The sequence below is a fragment of the Artemia franciscana genome, chromosome 16 (assembly GCF_032884065.1).
Source record: "Artemia franciscana chromosome 16, ASM3288406v1, whole genome shotgun sequence".
In the NCBI taxonomy this organism is placed as follows: domain Eukaryota; kingdom Metazoa; phylum Arthropoda; class Branchiopoda; order Anostraca; family Artemiidae; genus Artemia; species Artemia franciscana.
The window spans coordinates 27,521,082-27,543,221 of record NC_088878.1 but is presented as its reverse complement, the minus strand read 5'-3'; the positions used below and the strand labels follow the sequence as shown (position 1 = coordinate 27,543,221).

Here is a 22,140-nt window from a genome sequence, read left to right as displayed (position 1 = left end):
CCTTTTTAAGTTTTTTTCTTTTTTTAATTTTTTATTTAGTTTTTTTTTAGTTTTTTCTTTTTAGTTTTGTTTTTAGTTTTTTACCATTTTTGTTTTTTCGAATTACTTTAACCTATTGTCAAAATATTTCGAAATATTTATGCAATTTCCAGTTTTTACATTCTAGTTTGTTTTCTTTTATATATATAGAAGATATAATCTGGCGTAATGGACAGACAACTTATTTTTATATATATTGTCAAAATATATTGAAATATTTGTGCAATTCCCAGTTTGTTTAGTTTTTTTTTTTTTTTTTAGTTTTTTAGCTTTTTTAGTTTTTTTTAGTTTTTTATCTTTTTTATGTTTTTTCTTTTTGGGTTTTTTCTTTTTTTTATTTTTTCAATTTTTAATTTTTTTTTTAGTTTTTTCTTTTTAGTTTTTTTTAGTTTTTACCATTTTTCTTTTTTCGAATTACTTTAATCTAGTTTTTACCTTTTTTAGTTTTTTTTAGTTTTTAGATGAAATTTTTTTTTAGTTTTTTCCTTTTTTTCTTTTTAGTTTTTTATTGGTTTTTACCTTTATTTTAGCTTATTTTTCAGTTTTTTCCTTTTTTTTAGTTTTTTTTTATTTTTTATTTTTTTTAGTTTTTTACCTTTTTTTAGTTTTTTTAGTTTTTTTAGTTTTTTAGCTTTTTTACTTTTTTTATTAGTTTTTAGTTTTTTTTGTAGTTTTTGCCTTTTTTTAGTTTTTTCAGTTTTTTTTTAGTTTTTTATTGGTTTTTACCTTTATTTTAGCTTATTTTTCAGTTTTTTTCCTTTTTTTTAGTTTTTTTTAGTTTTTAGTTTTTTTAGTTTTTTACCTTTTTTTAGTTTTTTTAGTTTTTTTTAGTTTTTTAGCTTTTTTATTTTTTTTATTAGTTTTTAGTTTTTTTGTAGTTTTTTCCTTTTTTTTTAGTTTTTTTAGTTTTTTCCTTTTTTTTAGTTTTTTTTATTTTTTATTTTTTTTAGTTTTTTACCTTTTTTTAGTTTTTTTAGTTTTTTTAGTTTTTTAGCTTTTTTACTTTTTTTATTAGTTTTTAGTTTTTTTTTGTAGTTTTTGCCTTTTTTTAGTTTTTTCAGTTTTTTTTAGTTTTTTATTGGTTTTTACCTTTATTTTAGCTTATTTTTCAGTTTTTTCCTTTTTTTTAGTTTTTTTTTAGTTTTTAGTTTTTTTAGTTTTTTACCTTTTTTTAGTTTTTTTAGTTTTTTTAGTTTTTTAGCTTTTTTATTTTTTTTATTAGTTTTTAGTTTTTTTTGTAGTTTTTGCCTTTTTTTAGTTTTTTTTAGTTTTTTAGCTTTTTTATTAGTTTTTAGTTTTTTTTTGTAGTTTTTGCCTTTTTTTAGTTTTTTTAGTTTTTTAGCTTTTTTATTTTTTTATTAGTTTTTAGTTTTTTTTGTAGTTTTTGCCTTTTTTTAGTTTTTTCAGTTTTGACGTCACCTGATCCAGTTTTTTCAGGTGACGTCACCTGATCCATCCACAGATCCACAGACAACTTATTTTTATATATATAGACTAGCTGTTGGGGTGGCGCTTCGCGCCACCCCAACACCTAGTTGGTGAGGGCGCTTCGCGCCCCCCCCAAGACCCCCCGCGCGCGTAAGTCGTTACGCGCCATAATAGTTACGCGCCATTGTAGTTGTGTCCCTATGTCCCACCTGTGAATATAGATAGAGATATATATATATATATATATATATATATATATATATATATATATATATATATATATATATATATATATATATATATATATATGGTTTTAACTACGTAAAACTTGCGAATATACAACATTCTTTGCTGTCCCATTGTCTTTGCATATAAATAGATTGTCAGGTTTACCGACTCTTGAACATGCAACATATAATGGTCCATGGGAAAACAATCTGTATTCAGATCTATACCTCATGATTCTAATGATTGCCCTTGAGCTTTGTTGATGGTGATTGCTAATCGACCATTCCCTGTCCCGGTGTCCCGGTCGTCATTTATATCCCCCTGTTTCCCCCGGTGTCCCCGTTGTAGTTGTGTCCCTGTGTCCCGGTCGTCATTTATATTCCCTGTGTCCCGGTCGTCATTTGTATCCCGGTGTCCCGGTCTGTATATACATTCGTTTTTTAGTTTTGTTTTTCTCCTTTATTTTTTTCCTTTTTTTTTCTTTTTTAGCTTATTTAGATTTTTAGATTTTTTAGTTTTTTTATTAGTTTTTAGTTTTTTTTTCTTTTTAGTTTTTTTGTCCCGGTCGTCATTTATATCCCCCTGTTTCCCCCGGTGTCCCCGTTGTAGTTGTGTCCCTGTGTCCCGGTCGTCATTTATATTCCCTGTGTCCCGGTCGTCATTTGTATCCCGGTGTACCGGTCTGTATATACATTCGTTTTTTAGTTTTGTTTTTCTCCTTTATTTTTTTCCCTTTTTTTCTTTTTTAGTTTATTTAGATTTTTAGATTTTTTAGTTTTTTTATTAGTTTTTAGTTTTTTTTCTTTTTAGTTTTTTTGTAGTTTTTACCTTCTTTTTAGTTTTGTTAGTTTTTTTTTTTACTTATGTCCTGGTCGTCATTTATACTCCCTGTGTCCCGGTGCTTTGTTGATTGCTAATCGAACATTCCTTTTGTCCTGGTCGCTTTCTCTTTGAGTGTCGTCATTTATTTTTTTCTTTTTTAGTTCTTTTAGTTTTTACCTTTTTTAGTTTTTTTTAGTTTTTTAGATGAAAATTTTTTTTAGTTTTTTCCTTTTTTTCTTTTTAGTTTTTTATTGGTTTTTACCTTTATTTTAGCTTATTTTTCAGTTTTTTCCTTTTTTTTTATTTTTTTTTTTTTATTTTTTATTTTTTTTAGTTTTTTACCTTTTTTTAGTTTTTTTAGTTTTTTTAGTTTTTTTAGTTTTTTAGCTTTTTTACTTTTTTTATTAGTTTTTAGTTTTTTTGTAGTTTTTGCCTTTTTTTAGTTTTTTCAGTTTTTTTTTAGTTTTTTATTGGTTTTTACCTTTATTTTAGCTTATTCTTCAGTTTTTTCCTTTTTTTTAGTTTTTTTTAGTTTTTAGTTTTTTTAGTTTTTTACCTTTTTTTAGTTTTTTTAGTTTTTTAGCTTTTTTATTTTTTTTATTAGTTTTTAGTTTTTTTTGTAGTTTTTGCCTTTTTTTAGTTTTTTTAGTTTTTTAGCTTTTTTATTTTTTTTATTAGTTTTTAGTTTTTTTTTGTAGTTTTTGCCTTTTTTTAGTTTTTTCAGTTTTGACGTCACCTGATCCAGTTTTTTCAGGTGACGTCACCTGATCCACGATCCACAGATCCACAGACAACTTATTTTTATATATATAGATAGTTTTTTTTTTTTACTTATGTCCTGGTCGTCATTTATACTCCCTGTGTCCCGGTGCTTTGTTGATTGCTAATCGAACATTCCTTTTGTCCTGGTCGCTTTCTCTTTGAGTGTCGTCATTTATTTTTTTCTTTTTTAGTTCTTTTAGTTTTTACCTTTTTTAGTTTTTTTTAGTTTTTTAGATGAAAATTTTTTTTAGTTTTTTCCTTTTTTTCTTTTTAGTTTTTTATTGGTTTTTACCTTTATATTAGCTTATTTTTCAGTTTTTTCCTTTTTTTTAGTTTTTTTTTAATTTTTTAGTTTTTTTAGTATTTTACCTTTTTTAGTTTTTTAAGTTTTTTAGCTTTTTTACTTTTTTTATAGTTTTTATGTAGTTTTTACCTTCTTTTTAGTTTTGTTAGTTTTTTTTTTACTTATGTCCTGGTCGTCATTTATACTCCCTGTGTCCCGGTGCTTTGTTGATTGCTAATCGAACATTCCTTTTGTCCTGGTCGCTTTCTCTTTGAGTGTCGTCATTTATTTTTTTCTTTTTTAGTTCTTTTAGTTTTTACCTTTTTTAGTTTTTTTTAGTTTTTTAGATGAAAATTTTTTTTAGTTTTTTCCTTTTTTTCTTTTTAGTTTTTATTGGTTTTTACCTTTATTTTAGCTTATTTTTCAGTTTTTTCCTTTTTTTTAGTTTTTTTTTATTTTTTATTTTTTTTTAGTTTTTTACCTTTTTTTAGTTTTTTTTTAGTTTTTTTAGTTTTTTTAGTTTTTTAGCTTTTCTACTTTTTTTATTAGTTTTTAGTTTTTTTGTAGTTTTTGCCTTTTTTTAGTTTTTTCAGTTTTTTTTTTAGTTTTTTATTGGTTTTTACCTTTATTTTAGCTTATTTTTCAGTTTTTTCCTTTTTTTAGTTTTTTTTAGTTTTTAGTTTTTTTAGTTTTTTACCTTTTTTTAGTTTTTTTAGTTTTTTTAGTTTTTTAGCTTTTTATTTTTTTTATTAGTTTTTAGTTTTTTTGTAGTTTTTGCCTTTTTTTTAGTTTTTTAGCTTTTTTATTAGTTTTTAGTTTTTTTTGTAGTTTTTGCCTTTTTTTAGTTTTTTTAGTTTTTTAGCTTTTTTATTTTTTTTATTAGTTTTTAGTTTTTTTGTAGTTTTTGCCTTTTTTTAGTTTTTTCAGTTTTGACGTCACCTGATCCAGTTTTTTCAGGTGACGTCACCTGATCCATCCACAGATCCACAGACAACTTATTTTTATATATATAATAGACTAGCTGTTGGGGTGGCGCTTCGCGCCACCCCAACACCTAGTTGGTGGGGGCGCTTCGCGCCCCCCCCCCAAGCCCCCCCGTGCGCGTAAGTCGTTACGCGCCATATTAGTTACGTGCCATTGTAGTTGTGTCCCTATGTCCCACCTGTGAATATAGATATATATATATATATGTTTTTAACTACGTAAAACTTGCGAATATACAACATTCTTTGCTGTCCCATTGTCTGTGCATATAAATAGATTGTTTACCGACTCTTGAAAATGCAACATATAATGGTCCATGGGAAAACAATCCGTATTCAGATCTATACCTCATGATTCTAATGATTGCCCTTGAGCTTTGTTGATGGTGATTGCTAATCTACCATTCCCTGTGTCGCCATCGTCATTTATATATCCCCTTGTGCCCCCCGGCATCCCCTTTGTAGTTTTGTCCCTGTGTCCAGGTCGTCATTTGTGTCCCGGTGTCCCAGTCTGTGATTTCTCTTTGAGTGTCCCGGGCGTCATTTATATTCCATGTGTCCCGGTGTCTCGGTCGTCATTTATATCCCCCTGTGCCCCCCCGGCGTCCCCGTTGTAGTTGTGTCCCTGTGTCCCGGTCGTCATTTATATTCCCTGTGTCCCGGTCGTCATTTGTATCCCGGTGTCCCGGTCTGTATATACATTCGTTTTTTAGTTTTGTTTTTCTCCTTTATTTTTTTCCTTTTTTATTTTTTTTAGTTTATTTAGATTTTTAGATTTTTTAGTTTTTTTATTAGTTTTAATTTTTTTTTTTCTTTTTAGTTTTTTTGTAGTTTTTACCTTTTTTTTAGTTTTTTAGTTTTTTTTACTTATATCCTGGTCGTCATTTATACTCCCTGTGTCCCGGTCGTCATTTGTGTCCCGGTGCTTTGTTGATTGCTAATCGAACATTCCTTTTGTCCCGGTCGCTTTCTCTTTGAGTGTCGTCATTCATATTCCCTATGTGCCGGTGTCCCGGTCGTCATTTGTGTCCCGATGTCCCGGTCTGTAATTTCGTCAGTTGAAAACTTATGATGAAATAAATTTTTAATTTTTTCCCTTTTTTTGTTTTTAGTTTTTTTTTATTGGTTTTTACCTTTTTTTTAGGTTTTTTAGTTTTTTTCTTTTTTCTTTTTAGTTTTTTTTGAAGTTTTTATCTTTTTAGTTTTTTTATTTTTATTTATATTTTTTTAGTTTTCTTTTTCTCCTTTATTTTTCAGTTTTTTCCTTTTTTTAGTTTTTTTTCTTTTTTAGTTCTTTTAGTTTTTACCTTTTTTAGTTTTTTTTAGTTTTTTTAGTTTTTTAGCTTTTTTTATTTTTTTTTTATTAGTTTTTAGTTTATTTTATGGTTTTTTCCTTTTTTTAGTTTTTTTTTTAGTTTTTTATCTTTTTTTATTTTTTTTTAGTTTTTAAGCTTTTTTAGATTTTTTTATTTTGTTTTCTTTTTTTTTTGTAGTTTTTACCTTCTTTAGATTTTTGCTTCTTTTATTTTTTTAGCTTTTTTAGTTTTTTTTTCGTTTTTTCTTTTTAGTTTTTTTGTAGTTTTTATCTTTTTTATTTTTTTGTATTTTTATTCATATTTTTTTAGTTTTCTTTTTCTCTTTTATTTTTCAGTCTTTTCCTTTTTTTAGTTTTTTTCTTTTTTAGTTTTTAGTTTTTTTTTAATTTTTTACCTTTTTTTAGTTTTTTTAGTTTTTTTAGTTTTTTAGATTTTTTAGTTTTTTTATTAGTTTTTATTTTTTTTTGTAGTTTTTGCCTTTTTTTAGTTTTTTCAGTTTTTTTTTAGTTTTTAGTTTTTTACCTTTTTTTAGTTTTTTTTAGTTTTTTAGCTTTTTTAGTTTTTTTTTTTCTTTTTAGTTTTTTTTGTAGTTTTTACCTTTTTTAGTTTTTTTTCTTATTTTGTATTAGTGTGAAATAATTCAGACGTCATATGCGGACAAACATGACGTCACCTGATCCATCCACAGATCCACACACAGACAACTTATTTTTATATATATAGATATATATATAAATTTTATATATATATATATATATATATATATATATATATATATATATATATATATATATATATATATATATATATATATATATATATATATATATATATATATATATATATATATATATATATACTTGTTTTTTTATTTAATAATTTCATGAGGTCGGCTATGTTTTATAGACACTTACCCAATCATATATATATATATATATATATATATATATATACATATATATATATATATATATATATATATATATATATATATATATATATATATATATATATATCTGGCACGTACGAAGGGGGGGGGGCCTTCGGGCCCCCCTTTATTTTTTTTTGTAAAGAGAGTTTGCTTTCCACAGCAAAATAGAATTATCCTTGATATTAGGGCGTTTATCCCCCCTTTCGGGATAAAGTACAGCTTTTAATGGATCAATTTTGGAAACTATCATTTTTCATTAAAATCTACGTTTTTGCAATAAAAAAACTACCCCCAACAGAATCCATATTGCACTGTTAACCCTAAAATTTCCCTTTCAGTGGGATATAAATATATATATATATATATGTATATATATATACTAGCTGTTGGGGTGGCGCTTCGCGCCACCCCAACACCTAGTTGGTGGGGGCGCTTCGCGCCCCCCCCCAAGCCCCCCCGCGCGCGTAAGTCGTTACGCGCCATAATAGTTACGCGCCATTGTAGTTGTGTCCCTATGTCCCACCTGTGAATATAGATAGATATATATATATATGGTTTTAACTACGTAAAACTTGCGAATATACAACATTCTTTGCTGTCCCATTGTCTTTGCATATAAATAGATTGTCAGGTTTACCGACTCTTGAACATGCAACATATAATGGTCCATGGGAAAACAATCTGTATTCAGATCTATACCTCATGATTCTAATGATTGCCCTTGAGCTTTGTTGATGGTGATTGCTAATCGACCATTCCCTGTCCCGGTGTCCCGGTCGTCATTTACATCCCCCTGTTTCCTCCGGTGTCCCCGTTGTAGTTGTGTCCCTGTGTCCCGGTCGTCATTTATATTCCCTGTGTCCCGGTCGTCATTTGTATCCCGGTGTCCCGGTCTGTATATACATTCGTTTTTTAGTTTTGTTTTTCTCCTTTATTTTTTTCCTTTTTTTTTCTTTTTTAGCTTATTTAGATTTTTAGATTTTTTAGTTTTTTTATTAGTTTTTAGTTTTTTTTCTTTTTAGTTTTTTTGTCCCGGTCGTCATTTATATCCCCCTGTTTCCCCCGGTGTCCCCGTTGTAGTTGTGTCCCTGTGTCCCGGTCGTCATTTATATTCCCTGTGTCCCGGTCGTCATTTGTATCCCGGTGTACCGGTCTGTATATACATTCGTTTTTTAGTTTTGTTTTTCTCCTTCATTTATTTTTTTCTTTTTTAGTTCTTTTAGTTTTTACCTTTTTTAGTTTTTTTTTAGTTTTTTAGATGAAAATTTTTTTTAGTTTTTTCCTTTTTTTCTTTTTAGTTTTTATTGGTTTTTACCTTTATGTTAGCTTATTTTTCAGTTTTTTCCTTTTTTTTTAGTTTTTTTTTATTTTTTATTTTTTTTAGTTTTTTACCTTTTTTTAGTTTTTTTAGTTTTTTTAGTTTTTTTTAGTTTTTTAGCTTTTTTACTTTTTTTATTAGTTTTTAGTTTTTTTGTAGTTTTTGCCTTTTTTTAGTTTTTTCAGTTTTTTTTTTAGTTTTTTATTGGTTTTTACCTTTATTTTAGCTTATTTTTCAGTTTTTTCCTTTTTTTTAGTTTTTTTTAGTTTTTAGTTTTTTTAGTTTTTTACCTTTTTTTAGTTTTTTTAGTTTTTTTAGTTTTTTAGCTTTTTTATTTTTTTTATTAGTTTTTAGTTTTTTTTGTAGTTTTTGCCTTTTTTTTAGTTTTTTTAGTTTTTTAGCTTTTTTATTAGTTTTTAGTTTTTTTTGTAGTTTTTGCCTTTTTTTAGTTTGACAACTTATTTTTATATATATAGATAGTTTTTTTTTTTACTTATGTCCTGGTCGTCATTTATACTCCCTGTGTCCCTGTGCTTTGTTGATTGCTAATCGAACATTCCTTTTGTCCTGGTCGCTTTCTCTTTGAGTGTCGTCATTTATTAGTTTTTTCCTTTTTTTTTAGTTTTTTATTGGTTTTTACCTTTATTTTAGCTTATTTTTCAGTTTTTTCCTTTTTTTTAGTTTTTTTTTATTTTTTATTTTTTTTAGTTTTTTACCTTTTTTTAGTTTTTTTTTAGTTTTTTTAGTTTTTTAGCTTTTTTACTTTTTTTATTAGTTTTTAGTTTTTTTTGTAGTTTTTGCCTTTTTTTAGTTTTTTCAGTTTTTTTTTTAGTTTTTTATTGGTTTTTACCTTTATAGTTTTTTTAGTTTTTTAGCTTTTTTATTTTTTTTATTAGTTTTTAGTTTTTTTTGTAGTTTTTGCCTTTTTTTAGTTTTTTCAGTTTTGACGTCACCTGATCCAGTTTTTTCAGGTGACGTCACCTGACACATCCATCCATCCATCCACAGACAACTTATTTTTATATATATAGAAGATATATAAATAAGTTGTCTGTGGATGTGTCTGTCTGTCTGTCTGTCGAGTGACGTCATGTCATCATGTCGTCATGTTGTCATGAAGTTAGTTGTCGTCATGTTTGTTATGACGATGACGTCATTAAAAGTATTTAAGAAAATCGTTCAAAGACAAATTTTTAATTGTAAGCAGATCGTGGACAGATCAATTTATGTCTACTTTCAAAGTAAAAGGGCAAATTTATCATAGAGCAGGGTCCCTTCTACCATTCTCAGGCGAGAATCATAAATTTTTACAATTGTGCTTCATCAGTGATAGAAATTCTGAATTGAATGCACGTTGCGAAATTAATCCCAAAGTTGAAAGGACAATCGTTTCCCAATTGCAACATATTTTCCACGAAAATAATAATTTAGTGCGTCTGTTCAAAACAGCCATCGATTTGATGCCTACTGATACGCATAAAATTGTTATTTCCGCTGACAAAACGCCTCCTGGCCAACATGTGCGTAGATACAATGCTCCAAATATCGACGAAGTGGCAATCGTTATGGTCGGTGATCAGTTTTTACCTCGAAATATTATTCTTCATAAGCGAAACGCTCAGTTGTTAAGAATTGCTGAAACTCATCGATATTCCTATAGACTAATGATTCGGCAGGATGAAGACAATTATATTTTAAAATGCCGTGAATTGTTTCACCAATACGTCATTGATATGTATGCTAAAATTGAATCAGAACGTTTGCTATATATCCGCCTGAATCAGGCCAAGCTCCGCTCTGAACAATACATTCATTTGCGAGATGCAGTTGTAAATGACGGTAATACCACAAACGTGGGAAGATTAACAATTTTACCTTCGTCATATGCTGGCAGTCCCCGTCATATGCATGAATATGCTCAAGATGCTATTGCGTATGTTCGTCTCTATGGTCGTCCAGATTTATTTTCTACTGAAGATGGCGGTAAAACAGCAATAATGAAGAAGCGTAACGGAACCACCATCGAAGTATATAACCAGCGGGTTGTTCCATATTCCCCGTTATTATCAAAAACATTTAATGCACACATAAACGTTGAATACTGTAACTCCGTAAAGGCAATCAAATACATATATAAATACGTCAACAAAGGCAGTGACATGGCAGTTTTTGGCTTGCAGCCCGAAATCAAATATATCGAAGAAATCGTACAATATCAGGCTGGAAGATACATAAGCAGTAATGAAGCTGTTTGGCGAATTCTTTCATTTCCGATACATGAACTTAGTCCAGCTGTTGTTCACTTAGCGGTACATTTACAGAATGGACAACGTGTTTATTTCTCGGAAACCAACGTGCAACAAAGAGCCCTGAATCCACCGGATACAAAGTTAACCGCTTTCTTTTCGCTTTGCAAAAATGATTCTTTTGCAAAAAAACTGCTGTATACTGAAGTGCCTTCGCATTACACGTGGAATACTAAAAATAAAGTATTTGAACGTCGAAAACAGGGTAAGTCAGTCGACGGCCAACCTACCATCTTCAAAGATACCACGATAGGAAGACTCTACACCGTTCACCCAAATCAACATGAATGCTTCTTTCTACGCCTGCTTTCGGTGAATGTACCCGGTCCGACATCCTTTGAGTATTTGAGAACTGTAAACGGTACTATACATGACACTATACATGACGCGCGTAAGTCGTTACGCGCCATATTAGTTACGCGCCATTGTAGTTGTGTCCCTGTGTCCCACCTGTGAATATAGATAGATTTATATATGTGTTTCAAACTACGTAAAAATTGCGAATATACAACATTTTTGGCTTTCCCACTACTGGGAGCTTTCCGTTTCCAATTGCCAGCAATTGATCTGAAAATGTTTGACCAGAGTCATCGTTTTGCAATCGGACACGCATATTTGTAGTTAATTTTAATATTTTTACGTGTGCCCATAAATTAGAATTTTTCAGGCAAGCATTCATTTCGTCTGCAGGAGTTAAACTACGTAAAAATTGCGAATATACAACATTCTTGGCTTTCCCATTGTCTGTGCATATACAAAGCCGTATGTACTAATAATGACGTCATATGCAAACGCTCTTTTTACAAACAAACAAACATGCATACACACAACTCGTTTTTATATAGATAGATAGATAGGTAGATACAATACAAATTAACTGCGTAAAACTTGCGAATATACAACATTTTTCGCTGTCCAATTGTCGCTGCATATAAATAGATTGTCAGGTTTACCGACCCTCGAACATGCAACGCACAATTGTCCATGGGAAAAACAATCAGTATTAAGATCTATACCACATTTTTCTAATGATTGACCTTGAGCTTTGTTAATGGTGATTGCAAATGCTAATCGAATTGGGAATTGCAATCTTTTAAATTGAAAAGGCAGATCCGTTGGAATCATGGGAATGCGAGGAATAAGAACAGCCTCACCCTCAAAAGGCCCTGTCAAGATTGTGGCCTCTATTAGGTTTTCCATTGTTTTTTTTACGGCAAGTCGCGTGCCATTGCAAAGCTTTGGTGGGTTGATATTTCTTGAAAGTATTATTGGTACGCCTATTTTTAGTTGTAGCACGTGTGGTGGAAACCCTGAAAGATCTATGGAATTTAAAAATTCAGATGGATAATTAACCGCTTCATTTGGTTCCAAAACTGTGTCGACTGACTTGTAAAGGACTGCCTGGTCTCGAATCTTGGTCAAAACAATATTGTTGATTTCGTGGACGTCTATATTTTTGGGTGCGAGAATCGCTCTTTCACTTAGCCATTTATTATTTTTATAATTTTTTAGAATATTCGGAAATACTTTTTCAATCAATTAATTTTTGGACGTCACTAAATTACAGAAATCAGCAGGTAGTTGTATACGTCCTGAAATTGAGTCTATCGTATCATAAATGTCTTTTTGTTCCGACGTTAACTTGGAAATGTTATTTTGTACATACGACAATAGATCATTCGTACTATAACTTTTTTCACGATCCAATTCTACTAATGCCGAAACAGCAGCGATACGGTTAGGTGAAGGCATTCCCAAATCCTGAAGAGGTTTTTTTGCCATACGTACGCACAAATCTTCTATAATAACTAAAGTGTAGTTATAAATTTCTGATGTAAAATCAAAAGTCATATCTGACGTCTCTAACTGTTTTCGATGGAGTATATCTTCGGACATTTTTGACTTATATTTTTCCCATAACTCTGTAGGAGCTGATGGAGAGCAAGTTGTTAAAATGATGCCAAACAATGCACGAATTTGACTTGGGGTTGACGTTTCGCACTAATGGGGAATATGGAACAACCCAGTGGTTATCTACTTCGATGGTGGTACCGTTGCCATTGTAGGTTCTTCAGTCATTTAACAATTAGAAATTTCTCTTTCAACGGTCTTCTTACAATTAAAAATTTGTCTTTGAACGATATTCTTAAATACCTGTGTCCTGGTCGTCATTTATATTCCCTGTGTCCCGGTCGTCATTTGTGTCCCGGTATCCCAGTCTGTAATTTCTCTTTGAGTGTCCCGGTCGTTATTTATATTCCCTCTGTCCCGGTCGTCATTTGTGTCTCGGTCTGTAATTTCTCTTTGAGTGTTTTTTCTTTTTAGTATTTTTTAGTTTTTTACATTTTTTTTTCAGTTTTCTTCTTTATTTTTCAGCTTCACTATGAAATACATATCGCCGAACCTCTGTTTTTTTAACTAAAATCTGGTAGGCATTGATGACCTTATCCAAGTCAAAATCCCAAACCCAATCATCATCGCTATCATTTTCAGTTTTGATATGTTTTGACTCTCGCTGTCCAGGTGGATCTTCATCTAACTGCGCGGTTTTGCGTTCTTTAGCCTCAAGCCTGTTTCCTTGCTGTTCTTTTGATTCCTCGGCACGCTTTCTTTTCTGACTTTCTCTATCAGCAGCAAGTTTTTTGGCATAGACTCTTTGAGCATCTTCATCGGCTTTTGCCATTGTAAGTTCATCAGTCATTTTAAACTTAAACATTAATAGATTTCTACGTGAACATATATGTCTTAAATATCTTTAATGACGTCAACGTCATAGCAAAAATGACGACAACTAACTTCATGACGTCAGCCGACACAGAAACATGACGTCACCAGATCCACAGACAGACAACTTATTTTTATATATATAGATTATATTCCCTGTGTCCCGGTCGTCATTTGTGTCCCGGTATCCCAGTCTGTAATTTCTCTTTGAGTGTCCCGGTCGTTATTTATATTCCCTCTGTCCCGGTCGTCATTTGTGTCCCGGTCTGTAATTTCTCTTTGAGTGTTTTTTCTTTTTAGTATTTTTTAGTTTTTTACATTTTTTCTTTTTTCAGTTTTCTTCTTTATTTTTCAGCTTCACTATGAAATACATATCGCCGAACCTTTGTTTTTTTAACTAAAATCTGGTAGGCATTGATGACCTTATCCGAGTCAAAATCCCAACCCCAATCATCATCGCTATCATTTTCAGTTTTGATATGTTTTGACTCTCGCTGTCCAGGTGGATCTTCATCTAACTGCGCGGTTTTGCGTTCTTTAGCCTCAAGCCTGTTTCCTTGCTGTTCTTTTGATTCCTCGGCACGCTTTCTTTTCTGACTTTCTCTATCAGCAGCAAGTTTTTTGGCATAGACTCTTTGGGCATCTTCATCGGCTTTTGCCATTGTAAGTTCATCAGTCATTTTAAACTTAAACATTAATAGATTTCTACGTGAACATATATGTCTTAAATATCTTTAATGACGTCACCGTCATAGCAAAATGACGACAACTAACTTCATGACGTCAGCCGACACAGAAAAATGACGTCACCTGATCCACAGACAGACACACAGACAGACAACTTATTTTTATATATATAGATTATATTCCCTGTGTCCCGGTCGTCATTTGTGTCCCGGTATCCCAGTCTGTAATTTATCTTTGAGTGTCCCGGTCGTTATTTATATTCCCTCTGTCCTGGTCGTCATTTGTGTCCCGGTCTGTAATTTCTCTTTGAGTATTTTTTCTTTTTAGTATTTTTTAGTTTTTTACATTTTTTCTTTTTTCAGTTTTCTTCTTTATTTTTCAGCTTCACTATGAAATACATATCGCCGAACCTTTGTTTTTTTAACTAAAATCTGGTAGGCATTGATGACCTTATCCGAGTCAAAATCCCAAACCCAATCATCATCGCTATCATTTTCAGTTTTGATATGTTTTGACTCTCGCTGTCCAGGTGGATCTTCATCTAACTGCGCGGTTTTGCGTTCTTTAGCCTCAAGCCTGTTTCCTTGCTGTTCTTTTGATTCCTCGGCACGCTTTCTTTTCTGACTTTCTCTATCAGCAGCAAGTTTTTTGGCATAGACTCTTTGAGCATCTTCATCGGCTTTTGCCATTGTAAGTTCATCAGTCATTTTAAACTTAAACATTAATAGATTTCTACGTGAACATATATGTCTTAAATATCTTTAATGACGTCACCGTCATAGCAAAAATGACGACAACTAATTTCATGACGTCAGCCGACACAGAAACATGACATCACCTGATCCACAGACAGACACACAGACAGACAACTTATTTTTATATATATAGATATATAAATATATATATATATATATATATATATATATATATATATATATATATATATATATATATATATATATATATATATATATATATATATATATATATATATATATATATATATATATATATATATATATATATATATATATATATATATATATATATATATATATATATATATATATATATATATATATATGATTGTCAGAGACAGATTTTCAATTTGACGATTTTCAGAAACCGGAGCCAAGGGCGAACTTTTGTTCGGGGGGGGGGAGGTGTATTTTCCTTTGGAAGTGGGTGGGTGAGTAGACAAAAAACTTTAAAAACGCATCAAAATTTAATTATATACATTTTTTTACGTTTTTCCGAGTCGGACAAAACTTTCAGAGAGGAGGGTCAAACCCGGTAACCCCACCTGAATAGGGCCTTCGCCAGAGAATTATTCTGTAGTATAGGCCAAAACTCAGGAAAATCATTTTTAAAAGAGGCCATAAATACCCATCTCATTTACCTTTTGAGACGTCTAATGACGTGATTTTCCCATTTAGAAGAATATCATTATGGCTAGCATCTGTTCTTTCATCCCAGAAACGGATCTTTTTGTCAAAATGTCCAGAAACAATGGTTCCACCGACTAGCACGGCGATGTCGTTACAGCTGGACACGGTGAGCTTTGTGCTTATACCTAAAAAGTATAACAAATTGATACAAAAAGAGGAATTATAACAGTTTATTTACTTTCGTTTTCATTCATTCCAAGCGTGACCAGAACAATTTTGAGTATCTTAACAGAGATAAAAAGGCAGTTAACTGTGTCTTTAGCTTAAGGGTCTGGCCTAAAGATGGATATGGTAGCTTGATTCAAGCTTTTCAAACCACTGACAAGGTAATATATGAAGTGGAAAATACTGTGATGATGTAGCTCTTGCATAATCACTAATGAATTGCAAATATTTGACTTCAATGTTTTTTTAAGGTGGTAAAGCAACAGGCATGTGCGAAAAAAGGTTGTTTGCGTACGTAGGCAATTCAAAAACTAATATTTGCATAGAAGAGTTGCCCACTCTCTGTCACGTGATGTACGTAGCGGAGTGTCACTTACTCCATCCACTTGACACACTTCCGTCACAACACGCCGCGTCACACCATGCATGGTACGCCTCACGACATACATAACACATATATAACACATTTTCTTATAAGTTATCTTTCTAGTTTAGTTACATTTTCTCTTGTTATTTATGCATCTTTTGTGTTCTCTTTTTTTCATATTCCACTTTTTGACTATGTCAAGTGTAGTGGGATAGTAAAATACAGTCATTCATTCATTTATGTAGTTCGTATCGTGAAGTGATATTTTGTATTTATTAGAAGTGTGCTTTGCTTCCTTTCCTTTGTTTGTTTGTTTATTACTATACATTTTTTTTTCTTTCCTTATTAGGGTTTTTTCTTTATTAGTGTTTTATTCTTTATTAGTGTTTTTTTCCCTTATTTTTGCATTACTTCACTTGTGATTTTGTATCTTTAAAGTGGGCAATAAAAAGCATTCATTCAAACATTTCGAACCACATACGGTTCCTGCCACCGAACCGGTTCATGTGCACTATTTTTGAATGTAGGCAACCCCTTGGTTTGTACCCACAATTGCACAACCAAAATTTGAGTCGGAGAGAGCGGGGGCTGTCTACAGTCACTGAAAACCTTAGAAACAATTATTTAATGAGATGAACAAAGTATTAAAACAAGTAAGTCACGTAAATTCGTACACTTTCATCTAAACTGACTAATGAGGCTGAAACCCAACTGCGTCGTTCTTATGAGCTTTCATATACAGAAATACTTAGGAGTAGGGTTTTAAACCTCTTCAGATGGAATATTAGGGCCCAGATTCCCTTGTATGTACTTATTGGTTAAAAAACTAAGTGTCTTTCGGGTTGGTAGCATCATTAACTGATTAATTACAATTAATAAATTGATTACAATTATTTGATACGACACGATACACCACCCAATAGTTATCAAACAGTTCGTGGTAACGAACTGTAGTAAGGAGCGACCCGGTTCAATAGTAATCAAACCTCTAAAAAAATAAATTTTGATACCAATAGCTACATCAAAAGAATCGCATTTCAATGCTGATTTTAAATATATAAGTTTCATCAAGTTTAATCTGACCCATCAAAAGTTAAGAGCCTGAGAAATTTGCCCTATTTCAGAAAATAGGGAGGGGCAACCCCCTAAAAGTCACAGAATCTTAACGAAAATCACACAAACCAGATTCAGCGCATCAGAGAATCCTATTGTAAAAGTTCTAAGCTCATATCTACAAAAATGTGGAATTTTGTTTTTTTTTGCCAGAAGACAGATAACGGATGCGTGTTTATTTGTTTGTTTGCTTTTTTTTTTGTTTTTTCCAGGGGTGATCGTATCGACCCAGTGCGAGACGTTTTTTTGCGAGAGGGCTCATTCGAACGGAAATGAAAAGCTCTAGTGCCCTTTTTAAGTGACCAAAAAAATTGGAGGGCACCTGGGCCCCCTCCCACGCTAGTTTTTTCCCAAAGTCGTCGGATCAAAATTCTGACCATTTTATTCAGCATAGTCGAAAACCCTTATAACTATGTCTTTGGGGACGACTTACTCCCCCACAGTCCCCGTGGGAGGGGCTGCAAGTTATAAACTTTGACCAGTGTTTGCATATAGTAATGGTAATTGGGAAGTGTACATACGTTTTCAGGGAGATTTTTGGTTGGGAGGAGGGGTTGAGAAGAGGGGGTTATGTGGGGTAAACTTTCCATGGAGGAATTTGCCATGGTGGAAGAAGATTTCCATGAAGGGGACGCAGCATTTTCTACCATTATTTTAAAAAAAAAAGAAAAAAGAAATATGAAAAAGTTTTTTCAACTGAAAGTAAGGAGTAGCATTAAAACTTAAAACGAACAGAAAATATTACGCATTTAAGGGGTTCACCTCCTCCTAATGCCCCACTCTTTACGCTATAGTATTTTTGGTAATTTCAACTATTTATTCTACGGCCTTTGTGATTCAGAGGACAAAATTTAAGCTTTAGTGTAAAGACCGAGGAATTGACGAGTGGGTTAACCCTCTCATATACGTAATAAAAACATACGAATATAGAAGTTTGTTACGTAAGCTCATTCGTAAGTTACGTTCTAGTTGCCTTTTTAAGATCCCAAAAAATTGGAGGGCAACTGGGCCTCCTCCCTCCTCCTTTTTTCTCACAATCATTCGATCAAAACTATGGGAAAGCCATATAGCCAAATAAATAAATATGCAAATTTCGCTTTAATTATTCATCTGCTGACAGCCGAAATCAAAACATGGATTAACTAAAAAACGTTCAGAAATTAAATAAAAAAAACAAGTTTTTTTAACTGAAAGTAAGGAGTGACATTAAAACTTAAAACGAACAGAAATTACCCCGTATATGAAAGGGGATGTTCCCTCGTCAACGCCCTGCTCTTTACGCTAAAGTTTTTACTGTTTTAAAAAGTAGAGGTGAGAAAAAGAGTCAAACTTTAGCGCAAAGAGCAGGGCGTTGAAGAGGGAACAGCCCCTTTCATATACGGGGTAATTTCTGTTCGTTTTAAGTTTTAATGTCGCTCCTTACTTTCAGTTAAAAAAAAAACTTTTTTTTATTTAATTTCGTTAAGATCCGACCACCCATTCGTAGGTTAAAAAGATGGCCAACCATCTACGACACGCCTACCAATTTTTATCATCCTAGCACGTCCAGAAGAAACGAACTCGCCAAAGCAATGGATATCCCCCACTCCCCAACTTCCCCAAAGAGAGCGGATCCATTCCAATTATGTCAATAACGTATCTAGAACTTGTGCTTATTCGTTTAATTAAGTTTCATCCCGATGTCTCCACTCTAAGCGTTTTCCAAGATTTCCGGTTTCCAAGATTTCTGTTTCCCCCCTCCAACCCTATATATCCCCGGATCCGATTCGATTTGAAAATGGAGTATCTGAGACATAAGATTTTTCTATATATCGAGTTTCATTGAGGTCTGATCACCCATTCTTAAGCTAAAGAAACCTCAATTTTCACGCTTTCTAAGATTTCCAGTTTTTCCCTCCAACTCTCCCCAATGTCACCGGATCTGGTCGGGATTTTAAATAAGAGCTCTAAAGCGCAAGACCTTCTAAATATCAAATTTCATCAAGATCTGATCACCTGTTCGTAAGTTACAAATACCTCATTTTTTCTAATTTTTCCGAACTTCCCTCCCCCCAGCTCTCCCAAAGAAAGCAGATCCGATCCGGTTATGTCAGTCACGTAGCTTGGACTTTCCCCAATGTCACCGGATCTGGTCGGGATTTTAAATAAGAGCACTAAAGCGCAAGACCTTCTAAATGTCAAATTTCATCAAGATCTGATCACCTGTTCGTAAGTTACAAATACCTAATTTTTTCTAATTTTTCCGAACTTCCCTCTCCCCAGCTCCCCCAAAGAAAACAGATCCGGTCCGGTTATGTCAGTCACGTATCTTGGACTTGTGCTTATTCTCCCCACCAAGTTTCATCCTGATCTCTCCACTCTAAGTGTTTTCGAAGATTTCCGGTCCCCCAACTCCCCCCAATGACACCAGATCCAGTCCAGATTTAAAATAAGAGATCTGAGTTACGAGGTCCTTCTAAATATGAAATTTCATTAAGATCCGATCACTCCTTATAAGTTAAAAAAAAACCTCATTTTTTCTAATTTTTAAGAATTAACCCTCCCCTCCTAGCTGCCCCAAAGAGAGTGGATCCGTTCCGGTTATGTCAATCGCGTATCTAGGACCTGTGCTTATTTTTCCCACCAAGTTTCATCCCAATCCCTCCACTCTAAGCGTTTTCCAAGATTGTAGGTTTCTCCCTCCAACTCCCCCCAGTGTCACCAGCTCCGTTCGGTATTTAAAATAAGAGCTCTGAGACACAATATTCTTCTAAATATCAAATTTCATTGAGATCCGATCACCCGTTCGCAAGTTAAAACACCTCATTTTTTCTAATTTTTCCGAATTAACCGTCCCCCACTACCTCCAAGGTGGTCAAATCGGGGAAACGACTATTTCTAATTTAATCTGGTCTGGCCCCTGATACACCTGCAAAATGTCATCGTCCTAGCTTATCTGGAAATGCCTAAACTAGCAAAACTGGGACCAAAAGACCGACAGAATTTGTGATCGCTATATGTCACTTGGTAAATACCAAGTGCCACAAAAACGAAGGTAAAAAAAACTAGGAACAACTGAATAGTTTATAAATATGCCATTCATGAATTATTTGAAAATTGTGGCTTACACGAGAGTCAATGCTTAGCATGCAATTTATTTATTTATTTATTTTTTCATCGAAATTGGCAACTCAAAAGATATGGTTTTATAAGCAAGCGACTGGAAATCATTGACCAAAAGTAGTAGATCTAACGGGCCTTTACATTGAAGTGCAACAACATATTTTTTTAGGAAGCAATTCAAGAATGTCTAGGAACGTATCGGAACGTTCTAGGAACGTTCCTAATGTCTAGGAACGTATCGCTACCTGCTTAGAAACGTACTATCGTCCATGACAAGTACAGAATTCCTCAGTATGAGATGCCTTGATGAGCATTAGTTTTTTCTAAATGAATAAGCTCTCCGAGTGACGTAAACTCAATGAATATTTAGCACACATTGGCAGGGCTGGAACAGCCCTGCCTTATGTAAGGGCACCTTGATTTGTAACCCTTTTCGATGTCATTTGGGTAACTTCACTTGGAAGGGCTAATGAGGATTGGCTTTGTAAGAGTCAAAACGGGTGTCAGATATATATTTTTATGATGTTTGGGAAGGGGGAGGACCTCAGGTTCCAGGTTCATGTGAGTGTGTAAACTGGAACCTGTGCATGATCTATATTTCACAAGGTACAGGCTAATGACTCAATGATTCTAATTAAAGTGTATCTATGAGCAAGGTCGTATCCAGAGGAGGTGGGCTTACCGGGTTTTTACCCCCTCCCCAAAATTTTGTCTGACTCCATAAAAACGTAAAAAAATGCATTTAATCAAATTTTTAATACATTTTTTGAAGTTTTTATGTAAAATGTCCCTGGTAAAATTAAACACAGCCTCCGAACAAAATCCTGGATACACCCTTGTCTTTGAGGCTTTTGAAACAGGAAATTTGAATAGATTTGAGTCCTTGTCCAGGAGAAAACACACAATAATACAGCTATAACTGTAATTTCAGTCCCTTATGTGTAGTAATTTTAAAACCGTTAAATCCCACTTTGATGGAAATCAAACATCACGTGTGACATATATAAAAACTGTGGTGTGATTTTGGACAGCCATCTGATCATTTGCTCATATCATCTGATCATCTGATCATAAAAGATGCAACTTGTCTATTTATTAAGATAGGAGAAGAAGTTGAGACCAAGAGACAAGCAAATATGTGGATCAAATCCTTTGTACAATCTAATTTCAACAACGCATGCCGATCTTTCTAATTAAATTTGTATATGAACCCTTTGTTTGAATATTATCATTTGCTTAATTTGGGATCCTTTCCTGGGGGCGTGCGTGTCAGATGGGCTCTAGAGGTATATTTTTGAAGCTTTCCACAGTCTACTTCAAATAGCTTTTTCAAACTTTTACCTGATGCCCTATGGGTCAAAAAGAGGGTTCAGACAAGGACTCGGATTTCATAATTTGCAATCGAGTTAGCCTTCCCCTAGCTTACTAAGGTAATCCGTTTTACATATTTTGACGGTACAAAAGTATGATACATTAGAGACTAACAGCTCTTTACTAAGTCTTCGCTAGCTCGTAGATTATGATAATAGTAATGATATTGGATATTTTAGTAGAGCATCACTAGTAATCTAAAAGATGTTTTCATGCAAGTAAGTTAAGGCTAATCTCCTTGGATTTGACTAATACTATTTTCCTATCTTAAACAATGTTCAATATGTCTCTCAGGAATTAGTATCGGTACTTTTCTGTTAGCCAGCAGGGCCGGATCTAGAGCAAAATCATGGGGGGGATGTGACAAGGGCGCCAATGAGTAAAATCTTGGGAAGGGGGTGTGACAAAGGTGCCAATAATTGACTAAATTGACTAATTTATTCTAAAAAAAATGTGAAAAAAGAAAAAATAACAGGGAAAGAGGGTGCAAAAAAATCTTTGAGAGGAGGGGAACCCTCCCCCCAAACCCCTGGATCTGCCAGTCTTAGCCAGCATATAGTCTAGTATTTGGATCCACAGTTACGGTGTTGAAACGAATGATATACTTAGGAAATAGATAGGACATATTTGCACATTAGGGGGGGGGGGTAAATATAGCGGGGCTACCTGCAAAATTTAATTTAACCTAACCAAAATATCAACTAAATATTTATTAAAATATAGTTACAATGTAGTTTTCCACTGAGC

The 22,140-nt window shown here is 32.6% G+C and overlaps 1 protein-coding gene across 2 annotated transcripts in view; it reads right to left on the bottom strand.

Annotated features, from left to right (window-relative positions):
• The window catches only part of LOC136037302 (autophagy-related protein 16-1-like), a 226,882-nt gene that overhangs the window by 63,947 nt on the left and 140,795 nt on the right, over window positions 1-22,140 (bottom strand). For both annotated transcript variants that reach the window (XM_065719949.1, XM_065719950.1), the window contains one exon: window positions 15,227-15,400. In XM_065719949.1, the coding sequence (XP_065576021.1) occupies window positions 15,227-15,400 (174 nt within the window). The remainder of the gene's footprint in view (window positions 1-15,226; window positions 15,401-22,140) is intronic.